The sequence below is a fragment of the Brachyhypopomus gauderio genome, chromosome 2, assembly GCF_052324685.1.
Source record: "Brachyhypopomus gauderio isolate BG-103 chromosome 2, BGAUD_0.2, whole genome shotgun sequence".
Classification (NCBI taxonomy): domain Eukaryota; kingdom Metazoa; phylum Chordata; class Actinopteri; order Gymnotiformes; family Hypopomidae; genus Brachyhypopomus; species Brachyhypopomus gauderio.
Genome location: NC_135212.1, coordinates 43,019,494 through 43,036,055, shown reverse-complemented (window position 1 = coordinate 43,036,055; position 16,562 = coordinate 43,019,494). Strand labels below are relative to the sequence as shown.

General features: G+C 46.2%; 2 protein-coding genes across 5 annotated transcripts; both read right to left on the bottom strand.

The window, feature by feature from the left end:
- Window positions 1–3,328: 3,328 nt before the first annotated feature.
- On the bottom strand, window positions 3,329–6,631 carry LOC143508211 (uncharacterized). Of its 3 annotated transcripts, XM_076996719.1 has the most exons (4): window positions 5,686–6,631; window positions 4,349–4,408; window positions 3,916–4,138; window positions 3,329–3,543 (listed from the first exon to the last, which is right to left on the bottom strand). In XM_076996719.1, exons 2-4 carry the CDS (start codon window positions 4,378–4,380, stop codon window positions 3,418–3,420), a joined length of 381 nt encoding a protein of 126 aa, XP_076852834.1. In that variant the 5' UTR covers window positions 4,381–4,408; window positions 5,686–6,631; the 3' UTR covers window positions 3,329–3,417. The 3 variants fall into 3 exon arrangements, with proteins under 3 accessions (XP_076852834.1, XP_076852828.1, XP_076852822.1); XM_076996713.1 differs by having other exon boundaries at window positions 4,349–6,631; XM_076996707.1 differs by having other exon boundaries at window positions 3,916–6,631.
- A 133-nt stretch (window positions 6,632–6,764) lies between these two features.
- On the bottom strand, window positions 6,765–16,451 carry abi3a (ABI family, member 3a). 2 transcript variants are annotated; one of them, XM_076996702.1, is made up of 11 exons: window positions 15,977–16,451; window positions 15,039–15,209; window positions 12,543–12,722; window positions 11,371–11,429; window positions 10,315–10,401; window positions 9,848–10,134; window positions 9,658–9,759; window positions 9,232–9,363; window positions 8,714–8,809; window positions 8,391–8,516; window positions 6,765–7,775 (listed from the first exon to the last, which is right to left on the bottom strand). In XM_076996702.1, exons 1-11 carry the CDS (start codon window positions 16,106–16,108, stop codon window positions 7,612–7,614), a joined length of 1,536 nt encoding a protein of 511 aa, XP_076852817.1. In that variant the 5' UTR covers window positions 16,109–16,451; the 3' UTR covers window positions 6,765–7,611. The 2 variants fall into 2 exon arrangements, with proteins under 2 accessions (XP_076852817.1, XP_076852814.1); XM_076996699.1 differs by lacking the exons at window positions 8,714–8,809; window positions 9,232–9,363 and having other exon boundaries at window positions 15,977–16,436.
- Between the last annotated feature and the right edge of the window lie 111 nt (window positions 16,452–16,562).

Genomic DNA, 16,562 nt, shown 5'->3' with positions numbered 1-16,562 from the left:
CCTCGTCATCTCCTCTGGTGCAGCACCATCAACACATTCCAAGGGTTCTTGCCCAAAGAGATACTAGCAAAACAGCAAGTGTTAAAATGATCGTGGCTATTACACCCTACAGTAAAGGCCAAGTGACCTTCCACAGAGATTCAGTCTCTACTGGATGTATGAGCACAAACACTTAGACTATATTCTGTAAGAGAACATAGAAAAAGCGATGTCAGTTTACCTGTTGTGTGTGTGTGTACAATTAGAAATGAAGGACCTCTGTCGAATGCCCCATATCTGCAGAAACCTTATGTACTTTGCTACAATGTTTACTACAGCCACAAGGGGGCAGAATTCCTTATTTAATGCTGACGCGTGTAAGGCACTGCTCAGGATGGAGAAGTAGAGCTCTCTGTCTCGTGATGAGGTGGACACTAATGTCTACAGCATTCCTGAGGCTCCCTTCTGTACAGCCAGCCTCCAGCACATCCACTCCTAACCCCTCACCTTTTCCCTTTCTCAGTAATTCAGCATAGTTTGACTCTAAAAGGGAATTCCTGTCAGATGCTGCTAACCATAACCATGATGGTTCTGAAAAGTGGAAGACCACCAACTTGGATGCAGGAGGACCTGATTATGAGGACATGAAGATCAACATGGCTGAAGAGCTCCCACAGTGCCAATACAAATAAAATTAAATGTTAAGCTATTTTTGTGTGATCGGCAGAAAACAACCGTCTTGTACTGTCTCTATGTCTAATTAAAAAAAGGTTCCTGAGTCATGTTGTGTGGTTTTTCCCTCCTGTGTGGTTTCTGTTCAGAGTGTGTTGATTGATGCAGTAAATAAAGCTTTATTTATTATTTATTCCTCTCAGGAACTTGTCTTTGGGGCTTGTGTGGGGAGATGGAGTGGATTATATAAATATAGTGGATTCCCACTGATAATCTTTTGACATATTTGTGTTCCTTAAAATCCAAAAAGGAAGAATGAAAAAGGAAGAAACAAACTACAACTGCCCTTCAACTGTTTTTCTTGTCTGTTAAAAAGGAATACAAACATGTCTACATAGTCGATGGTAATCATCCATATACAGATGTGTTATATAAGAGTTAAGAAATGCAGGAGTGTCCCTTTAAGGAAGTTGTAGCTGGAAGGAAAACTTCAGATTTACACAAGAAGTGAAATGTTCTCAGGTGCAATTACCCTGATGTAAAAGGTGATGTTCTCTGTTAAAGGATAAGCTGTCTTCTGTAATGGCTCAACGGGAGCCTGGCGTCTTCTCTGTGCTTCTGCAGGGTTGTATCACCTCCGTCTGCCTGCTGACTCTGACGGAGACACATGAATGGCAGAAAGAAGCATCGACACAGTGCAGAGACGGTGGAGCTCTCTCTACAGCACAAACGTCCAGCAGGAGTTTAATCCCCTCCCAATACGCCCTGTTCACCTGTGTAAGCTGTCGCAGCTGGTGAACTGGTACCACGAGCAGGCCATGAGTGCTGGCTAGTTCACAGGGTAATGCTTGTCTGGGGAGGGAAGGAGAGGAGATGAAAACAAGCAGAATCAGACAAACTAGGAGACGACCCAGCATCAACAAAGGTGCCCCTGATATATTACAAAATGGTCAGAACGAACCCCCATTACATATTAAAAACGCTCCACTCAGCATGAGTCAGGTGATTTTAATGGAGGAAATGATGTCACTGTGGGTGTGTTATATAAGTTAATAGGGTGTGTCACAATGCTTTGTGTTCACTGACTGCTGTGACATATTGTACAGACATTTTGTACTTTGCACCATTATAACATTTCATTGTCACTATCTTTACCTCAATAAAAACAACATATTGCTATTAGTTTTTTTACCTGGTGGCCATATGTCCCTTTTAGACAGGTCATGAATTCATCTTTAAAAGAAGAAGCAGGCTGTCTTTCATCATACAGCCCTAGCGTACTGATGGTTGTCAGAATGTGGAGATTAGCAATATATAATAAAATGCATCCGTATCTCAGAATCTTGAGAATTTTTATGTGCTGTTTTAATGACCTACTTTGTCATGTATTAATGACCTACTTTAAAACAACCTTTTGACTTTCATTAATCTGTTGTTCATATTAACATTCAGTAATTTTTGGCAGAAGGAGGAGGTCACAAATGTAACTAATCACAAACGTCTGTAATCACACAGCGACGAGATCACCAGAGATAAGCTGCACTCACGGCACATACCACAGGCTAGAGGGCCAAGGGCAAAACCCAGCCACAAGACACAGGAGAAACAGTAGCCGGGCTGGACACACAGTCCTGCTGGACCTCACAGTAGCCGGGCTGGACACACACAGCCCTGCTGGACCTCACAGTAGCCGGGCTGGACACACACAGTCCTGCTGGACCTCACAGTAGCCGGGCTGGACACACACAGCCCTGCTGGACCTCACAGTAGCCGGGCTGGACACACACAGTCCTGCTGGACCTCACAGTAGCCGGGCTGGACACACAGTCCTGCTGGACCTCACAGTAGCTGGGCTGGACACACACAGTCCTGCTGGACCACACAGTAGCCGGGCTGGACACACACATTCCTGCTGGACCTCACAGTAGCCGGGCTGGACACACACAGTCCTGCTGGACCACACAGTAGCCGGGCTGGACACACACAGTCCTGCTGGACCTCACAGTAGCCGGGCTGGACACACACAGTCCTGCTGGACTACACAGTAGCTGGGCTGCACACACAGCCCTGCTGGACCACACAGTAGCCGGGCTGGACACACAGCCCTGCTGGACCACACAGTAGCCGGGCTGGACACACACAGTCCTGCTGGACCACACAGTAGCCGGGCTGGACACACACAGTCCTGCTGGACCACACAGTAGCCGGGCTGGACACACACAGTCCTGCTGGACTACACAGTAGCCGGGCTGGACACACACACTGCTGGATCCAGGCTGTGCTGCAGAGCCACACAAGGCTGAAACCATGAACTCTGCTGGACTTTAGTCCACAAGAGAAAGGCCTCCGCAGGGGGGAAGGGCTTGATTGAGAAATGAAACTCTCAGGAGAGACAGTAGGTTAATTGCTAGTCACTACTTACAGGTCAATGTTTAACAATTCTGGATGTGGAAACTGCATAGAAAAGACATTGTTAGCTTTTATCAGGCTCTAAGGTGTTCACATCCTTTGGTGGAGTGTCATTATCCCGAACCTTTGGGGAAGGTCTTTTTGGATAGTGCCCATACTGTACTGCTCATACAACTGAAGACTACATTAAGTTCGATTTAACATTTTTATTATTATTTACAAGTTCAACAACAAAATTGACAAAATATATTTATACCATTTACAAATATTTACACAATTTCCTAGGAAGAATCCCAGTTGTGTCGCCGTGGTGTGGGCCTGGGCTGGCGTCCCAGATGTGATTGTGTCTTCACGCTGCTAGAAACTCTCCGGCTGTACAGAGGAGTGTGTGTGGGCCGTGTGGGGGCCGCAGGGCGGCGAGGGCGTGCTCTCTGTGTACGCAGGAGGTGGTTCACATGGGATGAAGTCAGGCTTCAGCTCCAGCTGGAGGGCACACACACAGGAGAATGAGCAGATGCTAACACACCTATGTTCCACAGAAACTTCATGCCAAGACACTTGTGAGTGTTACCCTTCCCAACACGTCCAATAATGTATTGGTAAGGTTAAAAAACCCAAGACCACTACATACTACAAACGATATATTTATCCCATAGATGTACATGTTTTTGATAGTATGTGCTCTAGGTAATGTGCTTTTAGGGTGCCATCATATACACACACACACACTGGACAGACACTCTCTCTCTCTGTACATGTGTGTGTGTGTGTGTGTGTGTGTGTGTGTGTGTGTGTGTGTGTGTGTGTGTGTGTGTGTGTGTGTGTGTGTAAATGTAAGTATGTGGAGGGCGTTACCTCATCGTAAGGGGGAGGAGCGCTGTAGTGGTCCACCGTGCTGTAGCGTGGGGGTCCCTCATGCAGCTCCTGATTGGCCACAGGAATTGGGAGGACGAAGACTGATGGACTGGGCACAGTGTGGATCTGCTCCGCCCTCTCGCGCCGAGCCCTCTGGAAGGCTTTACATATGGAGACGCAGCAAATGATGATGAAAGAAAAGGCCACGATGGGCACAAAGATCCTGCCGGAGGGAGGGGGGATGCGATGGTAAGTGGGGTGTGTGTGACAGAGATTTGATGGTGGGTAGGTTGAGTGTGTGGGGGAGATGTGATGGTGGGGGTATGTGGGGGGGACAGTAGGGACTTGGGCGTGTGAAGAGTGGGTATAGGGATTAGAGTCCATCCACCATATCACAATGATACTAAAACACAGAAGGATAAAGATCACTTACTGAAACACAGAAAACGGGTCACTGAGGCCCATTGTGCTGAAGGACTGACCCACCGTGAGGCTGCAGGGGAGAGACGATTCTGAGCATGATTCTGAGATTCTGGGAACGTTTAGCAGAACATTTAGCAGAACGTTTAGCGGTCTCACTCAAGCAAGAGTGCATATTTTCTCCAACCGGACAATGAACAAGACCATGAGACAGCACAGGTTGGATGAGCAAGCGCTTCTCCAAGACCTCACAGAGATCGAATAATGAATCTGGGATTCATGAGTCTTGTTTTTCAATGCAATGAGATTTTTGCTAAGAGAATGCAAAGAGAACTTTTGCAACTATATTGTTATTTTTTACAGCACATTTTTTTTGTCTGAAAAGGTACAAATGAAAGTGAACATATAGGATTGGATAGTGACCTAACCAATAGGGTCTAAACATAGGGTCTAAACTTAAGGTCTAAGCAATAGGGTTTAAACATAGGGTCTAAACTTAAGGTCTAACCAATAGGGTCTAAACATAGGGTCTAAACTTAAGGTCTAACTAATAGGGTCTAAACTTAAGGTCTAACTAATAGGGTCTAAACATAGGGTCTAAACTTAAGGTCTAACCAATAGGGTCTAAACATAGGGTCTAATCAATAGGGTCTAAACATAAGATCTAACCAATATGGTCTAAACATAAAGTCTAACCAATAGGGTCTAAACATGAAGTCTAACAAATAGAGTCTAAACTTAAGGTCTAACCAATAGGGTCTAAACAATAGGAGATTTTAGTTTACTGAATGTTTACATTTTTTAAGTGCTTTTTCTGTAATCACAGGCCAGCGCTGGCATTGCCATCTTGGCTAGAGTGTTCGTACTGTTAAGTGTGCAGTTAAGTGTGCAGTTACATTTACATAAGAACTTGTCCTTGTGGCCAAGAAGCAACATCTAAGCCAGGAACAAGGAGTACCAGGACTCCTGAAATAGAGTTCTCTCCAATAGCACAGAAAATAAAGGTATCTGACACATCTTTACAACAGGATTTATACAGTATATAACAACTTCGACTGATGTTTTCCTGTAGGTTGTGTGGCTGAGGGCATTTAGTATTGGCAACTGAGGGGAAAAAATGACATGATTGTAGTTTCCATTTTGTTAACAGGTACGTCTAAACTATGGATCTGCCCCAATTCTTCCCCGAACCATGTGATCACGTCTCATCAAAACCCATTCATGTGTACCACCATGAGCTTCACAAATCTGTCACAAAAGCCACAGACCACTTGGAATGCATCTGACAAAAACACATCTCCACAAACCTGAGAACTTCTAGTCAAGGGAAACAATAAGCAGGCGTCTTACCTGAAGGGCCGTGGGTTGTTTACTGACCTAGGTGCCGCAGTAGGGCGGGGAGTGGTTCTGGGAGCAGGTCTTATCTGGGAGAGGGTGTTCCAGCCTGATGGTTCACAAGCAGGAGTTTATGACCACACCATGTTGCTTAAAGACACAGCACCTCCAATGCTCATGGAGCCAAAATAATGCGAAGGTGAGGGGCGGGGCAAACACTTCTACACCTGTCATCAGCTCATCAAACACACCCCTCTCTCCTTCACCTACTCAAAATGCACCCGTTTACTTCACATTCTCTAACTGACATTATGAGCACATTTGGAAATATGATGTAACACAGTGGACCTCCACCAGCAGATGACATGGTGAAACCATCATGGATTGTGGAAACGTCACACTAGAGCTCAAGCAGCTTGGATTGTGTACCTCTCCTCCACTCGTCCTCCAGACCTTGATTTCCAAATGAAATGCAACATTTACTTTAATCTGATAATAAAACCTTAAAAACGCACCTTAAGAAGAGTGTATTATATCAAGACCAAAAGGAAATTGTAGAGCGCTTCATGCTTCCCTCTGACGACAAGCTTTTTGGGGACGGAAATTTCATCTTCCAGCAGGACTTGACACCTGTCCACACTGCCAAAAGTACCAATACCTGGTTTAATAACCACAGTATCACTGTGCTTGTTTGGCCAGGTAACTCACCTGACCTAAACCCTACAGAGAATCTATGGGGGACACACCAGATCCAACAATGCAGGCCAGTTGAAGGCTGCTATCAAAGCTACCTGGGCTTCCATAACATCTCAGCAGTGCCACAGGCTGATCACCTTCATGCCACACTGATGCAGAAGTTCATGCAAAAGGAGCCCCGACCAAGTACTGAGTATTTACTGTACTTACTTTTAGGTAGGTCAACATTTATAAATATTTTATATAATATTCTAATTTTCTGATATAATGATTTTGGGTTTTCATTGGCTGTAAGCCATAAAATCTTCAACATTAACAGAAATAAACACTTAAAATAGATCACTCGGTCATGAATCGATATAAGTGTTTCACTTTTTGTATTGAATTACTGAAATAAATTAACTTTTGATGATATTCAAATTTATTGAGAAGCACCTGTACATACAATGCAAGCTTTAATTAAAGACAACTGTTTGAATATGTCAGCCCTTTGTCAGCCAAGGGCAATGATGACGACCACTTCCAAGAATGACAGAGGTATTTTGAATCCTGATTCACTTCATGCACCAAGAGAATCATCTCAACAGAATCATCTCAACAGAAAAGAAAGAATAAACTAAACTAAAATAAATATTGTAAGTCTCATGTTCTCATTGGTTAACAAAGAACTCACGACGCAGGCCAGTTATGAACACAGATTCATATTCAAAATTCTGAAAAAGTCCTTTAAAAATGTTTCAGCTATACACAGCACAACATAAATTAATAAAGAAATCAGGTTTTACAGGCCTATGTCTGGTGATTGTGTATTGAACCACTCCATTCATAGTAATTAAATTAAGGATATTTAAGATATTTTTTATGGCGCTTAAGAAAACACTCCAACACCCATGTGACTTTAGCATGGTCACATGATCCACATGGAAACTAACACAGATGTCTCATTACTGCAGGATCACCTTTTAGTTTCTTAATTTGTTATAAATAAACCTTTAAGCTAGGTAAGTGCTAAGCAAAAAATATTAGTCTACGAAATCCCTGTATTCCTGGGTAATCATTGCAGTGACAGAGCAACAAGAGAAAGCATTCCATCACACCTTGCTGCGATTGAAAAGCACTTATCCACTTTAACAGCGTGACCTGTGAATAGTACAGCGGTCTGCTATTAAACAGCTCAACACGATGTTTTGTCACAGTCCACGCTGTGCGTCCTTGGGTCTTGCTCCCCTGAAGGCAGGACTGGAGTTAGCTGCTAGGCCCCACGTAGTTCCCGGGGAAGAAGCCTTCCAGACCGTTCAGGACACCCTCACACCAGCCATCCTCATTCCTCTTGGTCAGGTAGATCACATCCCCCACCTGGAAGGCCAGATCGCCTGGCTTGCCAGTGTCATAGCTGTACAGTGCCACCACTTGGCAGAAAACAAAATTACAATGAGGTTTCAGTAAGACAAGGAAGGTTTACTTGTACAACACTTTTCACAGGCAGCAACAATTCAAAGTGCTTCACATAAAATAATTGAATAATATCTATGTAATATTGTGGCATCTCTGCTTCCTCTCTGCTTTAAATAATGATGGCACACTAAAAAGCCACATACCCACACTCCATTTCCTAAAGAGCCCACACAGACCTCTCCAGTAGTTAATCTGATTTCATTTCTTGCCCCCAAATTGCATATTTGTTATACACTGTACTAGTAGAGTTCAGAGCACTCCCACTACACTACTAGAGTTCAGGGCACTCCCACTACACTACTAGAGTTCAGGGCATTCCCACTACACTACTAGAGTTCAGGGCACTCCCACTACACTACTAGAGTTCAGGGCACTCCCACTACACTACTAGAGTTCAGAGCACTCCCACTACACTACTAGAGTTCAGGGCACTCCCACTACACTACTAGAGTTCAGGGCACTCCCACTACACTACTCCTGAGTGCTTGTGTGCTGACAGTAACAGTGTTGGGATCTACTGGTGGGATCTACTGGTGTTCTTGTTGGTATCTACTGGGGCAGGCCTCCACCTTTCTCAAGGTACTCTGCAGGGGCGTAGGTATCATAGTCCACGGGTGGAGGCAGAGGGGGCATGTCCTCAAAGTTGTCCATGCAATCCATGAGCGGTGGGGGTGGAGGAGCTGGAATCTCCAAGTCTAAAAGCATGTGAAAACACAGCTCATTCTGACTTCTGGATTCTCTAGATGACATTAGTGCAGAGTATGCAGACTTCTGGATTCTCTAGAAATTTAGCATCTGAAAAAGCAGCGAAAGGCTATTTTGCTCTAAGCAAAGGCAGAAAAGAGAGGAGGGTGATCAAGAGCAGAGACACAGACTGGTGGGCCGGACTTACCAAGGTGCTGTAGTCGGGCAGGAATCCGACAAAGTGGACTCATTGAAGTGGGCGGAGCCAGCGGAGGGGGATATGGAGGGGGCGGGGGGATTATGACTGACAGGCGACCACAGAGAAATGGACCAATCATGCAGACCATATGACATAGGCCAAGGTTGTTGTTTTTTTTTCCTGAGAATATTTTTTTATGTAATAGCAAATATATTCTTACTCCCGTCTAATTCCAAGTGCTGCCATGTACTATTAGGCAGCTCATACATGCTAATGACGGGCCCTGTAAGGGGAGAGCTGGAAGCATAAGTCAACCCTGACGGCCCTGTGAATGATACCAAATGTTTATAGTGAGTTCTACACTCCCAATAACACATGACCTCTTCAATGAAGACTTAGATTCAGGAGGATGTTGACCAGAGGTCCAGTATTTCACTACTCGATCTGATGGCTGGACTGGCAGTGAGCTCACTGTGAGTGCCAAGTGGGAGGGGCGCAGGGCGGAGCTGTGCCGGCTGGGGCCTTACGCGACTGGGCCGGGGGGAGGACGAGAGAGCGCGTGTAGCGGGTGCGGACGCCGGGGCCCGCACGGACCCTCAGAGACAGGGAGCGCGCGCTGGGTGGGTGCTGCCGGGCCCGCGAACGACGAGAGCGGCGAGCTGAACAGCAGCACATAGAGAAACACGTCAGATCACATGCACACACACACACACACACACACACACACACACACACACACAGACACCTCAAGACAAGCTGTATAAAGAAGAGAAATCAGTAAAGTTGACTGCTTTTGTCAAAGCGCCTACAGCACATGGAACAAACACATCACTGCAGAGCCTGAGGTGACCACACCTCTGAGGTGACCACCCCTCTGAGGTGACCACCCCTCTGAGGGACACTGTGACCTCACAAAGCTAGTAGACACTAGGCGAACTGGAGAACCTCCATACCGTCACTGAACTCCTCAGCACAGAGAGGAGGAGGGTCAGGTAGCTGCAGTCTGTCCATGGTGGGTGGAGGGAGGCACTCTGGCAAGCTGTTCTCCTCTGGCACTGGGCAGGGAAGAAGCAAACATTGTGTTAAAAACTCACTCAGCTCATCTACTCTCTCTCCACGTGTAAGGCACTCCTGTTCTCCCACCGGTCTCCAGCGGCGGGGCGGGTGGAGGTGGCACTATGCTGCCCAGGTCACCGTCTTCAAAGGTTTCCTCTGCAGGGGACATGGGTGGAGGTGGGAGGAGGTCACAGGTGTCAAAGGGTAGTGGAGGAGGGGCCGGAGGGATGTTGAGATTGGGCTCTGGCCCCGCCTCCTCCAGAGGGGGTGGTGCTGGAGGCCCCTCCTCCAGCAGTGTGCTGATGATGTCAGTGTCGGGGCTTGTGGGCCAGTTGGGGACAACGGGTGGTGTGACAGACTTGCCAAAGCTGGAACTGAAGCCAGTGAGACACACACACACACACACACACACGCACACACGCACACACGCACACACACGCACAATGGATCAAAACATGAGCAAAATCAAAACAACAGATTTTAGATTAGAACTGCTAGTGCATAAACTGTAACAACAAAATGAGGCCTCTCATAGCACTAAGGTAAATACTTACGTGGGCAGTTTATCATTGAGGGAGGTTTGAGATGGACCGCGGGACAGAGACGGTGCCACAGGACATTCCGTAGGACGGCTGTTCCGCCTGCGATAACACACATGGATGCACAGAGAGATATAGAAACTCTCTCCCTCTCTCACACACACAGAGAGATATAGAAACTCTCTCCCTCTCTCACACACACAGAGAGATGCATATATTCATGCATACACAGACACCCACAAAAACCCTCTCACATATGCATTGATGTGCGCGCACACACACACACACACACACACACACGCACACACATATGTACTTACATATGCATGCAAATGCCTAAACACACACACACACACACACACACACACACACACACACACACACACACAAAGGGACTGATGTACAGAAATGGGCTGTAAGACAGACTCTTGTTTGTTTTTATTAGTGGTGGGCTGTTAACGCCGATAGTGTGTGTGTGTGTGTGTGTGTGTGTGTGTGTGTGTGTGTGCGCATATGAATGCATGTGTGAGAGGGTTTTTGTGGGTGACTGTGTATGCCGATAACGGCCCAATATAATATAATATAATATATTAGTGGTGGGCCGTTATCGGCGTTAACAGCCAACCACTAGTTTTCATGTATGCTGACGATGACTGATACACAAACACAGAGAAACTGACATTGAAGGCTTCTTCGTTGCCATTAAAGGCATCTTCTGCAGAGGAAGTGGGTGGTTCAAAACAAAATGAACTTCCTGCCAGTGACACACCGTAGTTTCACAGGAAAGAGAACTGATGAAAGTGGTTAAGGCTTAACACTGCATTGTGAATACTTTCGCTTTGCAGAACTATCTGTCTATTCATAATCTGTTAACACAATCTATTCAACTTACTATTGAGCTATACTTAAATACTACTTCATAATGTGCTGAGAAAAATGTCACATGACTGTAAGTGTTAGTTGTAGGTGACAGCGAATGCGCACAACTTTTACCCTGACGAACAAATTAAGAGAAATAGCAGAAATGATTGTTGATATGATTGTGTTGATGGGTTACGGCGCATGACGTACCCCAAGGTCCCGCTCTGCTTGCGTATCATGGTCCCCTTCCTCTCCTGTGGCTTGGCATCCTAAAAAGAAAAGGACACACAACACACAAGTGTTTAAACACTAATCACTGTCCAGGTAGCCTCAGTATAACAGGAGTCTGAGAATAGCCTCTCATAACCGCTATTGCTTTGAACTCCTGCTACAAGATGCAGTTCCGTTTTGTGGTAGGGAAATGGTCTTGTGTGCGTGTTTGTGTGTGTGTGTGTGTTGGGGTGGGGGTGATTTGATGGTTGGGTGAGCATACACACACTCAAATATGCTTAATAGTGTAGGGGCAGTCTTTTGAGGCTGTGTGTGTGTGTGTGTGTGTGTGTGTGTGTGTGTGTGTGTGTGTGTGTGTGTGTGTGTGTGTGTGTGTGTGTGAGAGAGAGAGAGTTGGTTAGTGTTTGGATGAGTATTTGAACAGTCTTTTGTGACGATGTATTTGCAGAAGTGACAGTGAATGTGATTCTTTAGGGCACTGCACGATTCATGTAACTGTGTCTCTGTGCTTGGTGTGGATGCACTAAGGGTTTGTGAAGGCATCACTGAACCAGATTAGTTTGCACTGCACCAATCAGGGCCTCTCACTGTTTTCCCACGGTGCTTTGTGGCCGCCAGCCAGCCAGCCAGTCTACTGTGTGTGTGCGTGTGTGTGTGTGTGTGTGTGTGTGTGTGTGTTAAATATACACATGGGAATACATGCACAAAGAACCAGAATGAAAGACAGAGAGAATGAAAAGGGCATCCTGAATGTCCCTGTGCATCTCAGTGTGTGTATGTGGGTGTGAGCGTGTGTGTGTCCTCTTTTGAGGTGCGGGATGAGAAACTATGTGTGTGCACTGCAAGATGACGCTAGCCTAGCAGCTCCATATGCAGGATGTGGCTAAACACATCTCTCTTAAGACAGAGAAATCACACAAGAGCCTGTGTGATTTTCACACATTCTAGCGCACTTTCTGTCTTTCCTCTTCTTGTCGGTTGTACACAAATGAATACATACTTATTTTTACAACTACCTGCATGGAGATTTGGCATTAAATAATTCAGAACTTTGCCAGCATGCTGTCCCACATGAATTACACCGCCCGACTGGGTTTCAACTGACCACACTTCCTGTATATGTATGTGACAGGTGTGAGGAGGGGCCTGACCTTCATGCCGTGACCCACGGAGTCCAGGCTGGAGTAGGAGATGGGCGTGCGTGAGTATTTGGGTTTAGGCTCTTTACCCCCGGGGGGTGGGATGACCTTGCAGCTCCTGGAGTAGCGATTAGTCGTGGTAAATACACCAATCTCTCGACGTGCCACCTTCTCCCTGTGCATGTCCACCGTCTGCACAAAAGAAGAAAGGAACTGCTTTACAGTGGTGTCACACCCCCCTGAGGTTAGTTCCAAATACATTTAACAAATGCTTTCAGAAAGGGATATTATAAATATACTCTAGTGTTCATGGTCAGACTACATCTCTTCTTGTAATGTTGTAATATAAGGAGCTCAAGGAAAAGGCATCCGTCCCATGTGACTGGGGTACTAGCTACAACTAGTGTCTCTGGGTCCCCATCTGAGATGACTGGGTGAGGATGCCCATCTGAGATGACTGGGTGAGGATGCCCATCTGAGATGACTGGGTGAGGATGCCCATCTGAGATGACTGGGTGAGGATGCCCATCTGAGATGACTGGGTGAGGATGCCCATCTGAGATGACTGGGTGAGGATGCCCATCTGAGATGACTGGGTGAGGATGCCCATCTGAGATGACTGGGTGAGGATGCCCATCTGAGATGACTGGGTGAGGATGCCCATCTGAGATGACTGGGTGAGGATGCCCATCTGAGATGACTGGGTGAGGATGCCCATCTGAGATGACTGGGTGAGGATGCCCATCTGAGATGACTGGGTGAGGATGCCCATCTGAGATGACTGGGTGAGGATGCCCATCTGAGATGACTGGGTGAGGATGCCCATCTGAGATGACTGGGTGAGGATGCCCATCTGAGATGACTGGGTGAAGATGCCCATCTGAGATGACTGGGTGAGGATCCCCATCTGAGATGACTGGGTGAGGATCCCCATCTGAGATGACTGGGTGAGGATCCCCATCTGAGATGACTGGGTGAAGATGCCCATCTGAGATGACTGGGTGAAGATGCCCATCTGAGATGACTGGGTGAGGATCCCCATCTGAGATGACTGGGTGAGGATCCCCATCTGAGATGACTGGGTGAGGATCCCCATCTGAGATGACTGGGTGAAGATGCCCATCTGAGATGACTGGGTGAAGATGCCCATCTGAGATGACTGGGTGAGGATCCCCATCTGAGATGACTGGGTGAGGATCCCCATCTGAGATGACTGGGTGAAGATGCCCATCTGAGATGACTGGGTGAGGATCCCCAACTGAGATGACTGAGTGAAGATGCCTATAGTCCTTTTGGATTTTAACTAAGAGTACATTTACTTAATTCGTTTCTTTTATTCATCTGAACAGAGCACGTTATGTCTTTCACATGAGCGGAAAGTATTCTGAAACAGCCCGAGTTGCTAACATTGCACCTGCTACCAGATTATCCTAATATCCTAAAATCACGAAGTTCTCTTCCTTCTGCAGGCCTTCAGAGTGGGTGGAAAACAGCCCCATTACTCTGGGCTGGCTTGTTCATGCCCTTCCTGGGTGCATGGCAGACAATGGAGAACATCAATCAGGGGCAGTATTAGCCCCTGAGGGTGAGAACACAGCGCCTTTCATTCTCAGGCTCCCCCTTACACCCCCCCCAAAATCCATGGGCCCGCCTCAGGTGACCTGGTTAAGCAGGCTGGGCACGAGGGGAGGGTGGGGGGTGTCTGGAATGGCACGCTGAAGTCCCTGCCAGAGAAAGGAGCCTAGAGAACGGAGGGGGAGGGGCTTGAAGACCCTTGAGCTGGCTTCTGTTACCCTAGTAACAGGGCCCCTGCTGCAGACCCCTGGAGCTTAGAACTGTGGTATTTACTGAATTTTGAGATACACATCAAATAAAGTGTTTTTATCACTTTTTCGAAATAAATTTAAGACAATGTACCATAAATTATAGCATTTGGTAAAGCGTCCTCTAATTCTCATTTTTTTTAACATGCTGATGTAGCTTGTCACATTGATTCGATGAAGGAAGAGTGTCTTTTTAAGATAGGCATGATGACACAGCAGACCGGTAGAAACATCAACAGACTCTGGAAATCAGGAAGTGCTGTGTATGTCAGAAAGCCTGGACTCCCTCTCACCAGTTCAGTTAAGGTTGAATAATACAAACACAAATGAATCTGTGATGATTTCCCTTAACATTGTCTTGTGCTCAGTTAACCAGAAGAACAAAGCCAAGCTGTGTGACGTAACCCTGCAGCATGCATTAACACCAGCCTGAATATACCTACATAACCCAGAAAGGCCTGGATCACTGGAATCAGAATGCTCACGCTGGTCGCTTACAGTCAGACTCATTCGAACACACAGCGGGGAAAATACATTTCAGCTTTAAGCCTTTGAATCGTAAACTAGCAATGAGTGAAAGCTGCGATAACGTAATCGTTACACCATGGACGCAGCTTTCACGCAGTCCCTGGAAAGCGTTAGGGAAGTGAAAGCAGACGAGGAGATCCGGCTCACACGCACGTACCTGTCCAATGAGGTGCACAGAGGACTCAATGTGGCGGAGCTGTGAGTTCTGGGCATCCAGCAGTTTGATAACATTGGCAGCCAGGGAGCTGATCTGATAGGCCACACTGGCCAGTGAATGAGTGGTGAAGGCCTTGGTCTCCTCTAAAGCTTTGCTGGCATCCCCACCTGCCTGGAAGTGTGGAAGCAGGCAAGAGACTTAAAGTCACATTAAAATTCCATTTAAAAAAGGAAGAGATTTTTTTTAGCTGACTTTTAGTCAATTGTGTTGAGACTTTGCAGCAGCATGTAGACTGTATGACTGTCTCTAACGTTTCCTATTGAGTCTCAAGTTCCCTTTCTGGTCACACCTCGTCGCCACTCTTGTGCTTACATTTGGTGAATAATTTTTTTAAGTACATGTTCGCTGAACATTTGCCTGTGACAAGAACAAAGAGGTTGAGATCACAGGCTGCTTGGACAGAAGAGAGCAAATGTTTTATTTTTCTCTCTGTACATTGTCTTTTAATTTTATTTAGTGACAGGGAGCAGCTGACTGAGAGTGAAACCCATTCAGATCACTTCCTCTCAAGTCATGCTCAGCCTTAATGACACGATGAGCAGGCCTGGTGCAGTGTAATTATAAAGTGTAGTATTATTATTATGTGCCACTGGGATAACTGGGAAAGTGCCATTATAAAGTGTACATAGTCTAAAATCACTATGTCATGCTATGATTAATCATTCGGGCTTGTTATGATAGAAATGTCATGCTATGATTAATCATTCGGGCTTGTTATGAAATCAAAAGTAAATTTCTGAAACAAAACGTCAATTTCGCAGACTTCAATTGTCAATTTGGAAATGAAAGCTTTTTGAAAGACCAATAATTTGTGTTTCACGAATACTAAGTGAAGCAATTACAGGTCACATGCAGCAGAGATGTCTAAAGTAGCTTACCTGAACATAGTTTTTTTCGCAATAATCCGCCAGCTCGCACAGGTTTTTATAGTTGTCCAAAAGAGCCTTCCGCGCGGAGGGGGCTTCTTCTAATATTTTAGTTATCTCTTCAGTCTCCTTCTGGTCCCTCATCGTGCCTCGGAGCGAGTTGTTGAGAAACGTACCCCAGGAAACCCCGCTCTCCTCCGTGCCGAGGCTGCGAGTGTCAGCTCGCTAACTCGACGCCTGGAATAAAGTCCTTCCTCAATGAGAGAGTAGAAACTTTCGTAGCAGAAATCTGCTGCGAGGAATCAACGTGTAGTCTAAAACCTCTTCCGTTTAACCTTGTCCCCCTGAATGGACTACTGATTAGTCTAAATACGTTTAATCCCGTCATACATAAGGATTTGTGTCTGCAGGTACACGGCAGGCTCGTAAAGTGTGTGTCGGAACGCGGCCCAGGGGAACTTAACGTGTGACCCAGCGGTCGCTGTGCGTGGTGGACGGACTCCCCCTTGTGATGTCTGTGTCTGCGTACACCACAATTTCACCATTTGTATACGAAGCATTCTCAAGAAATGAAATTCACCTTTTTCATATTCACGTT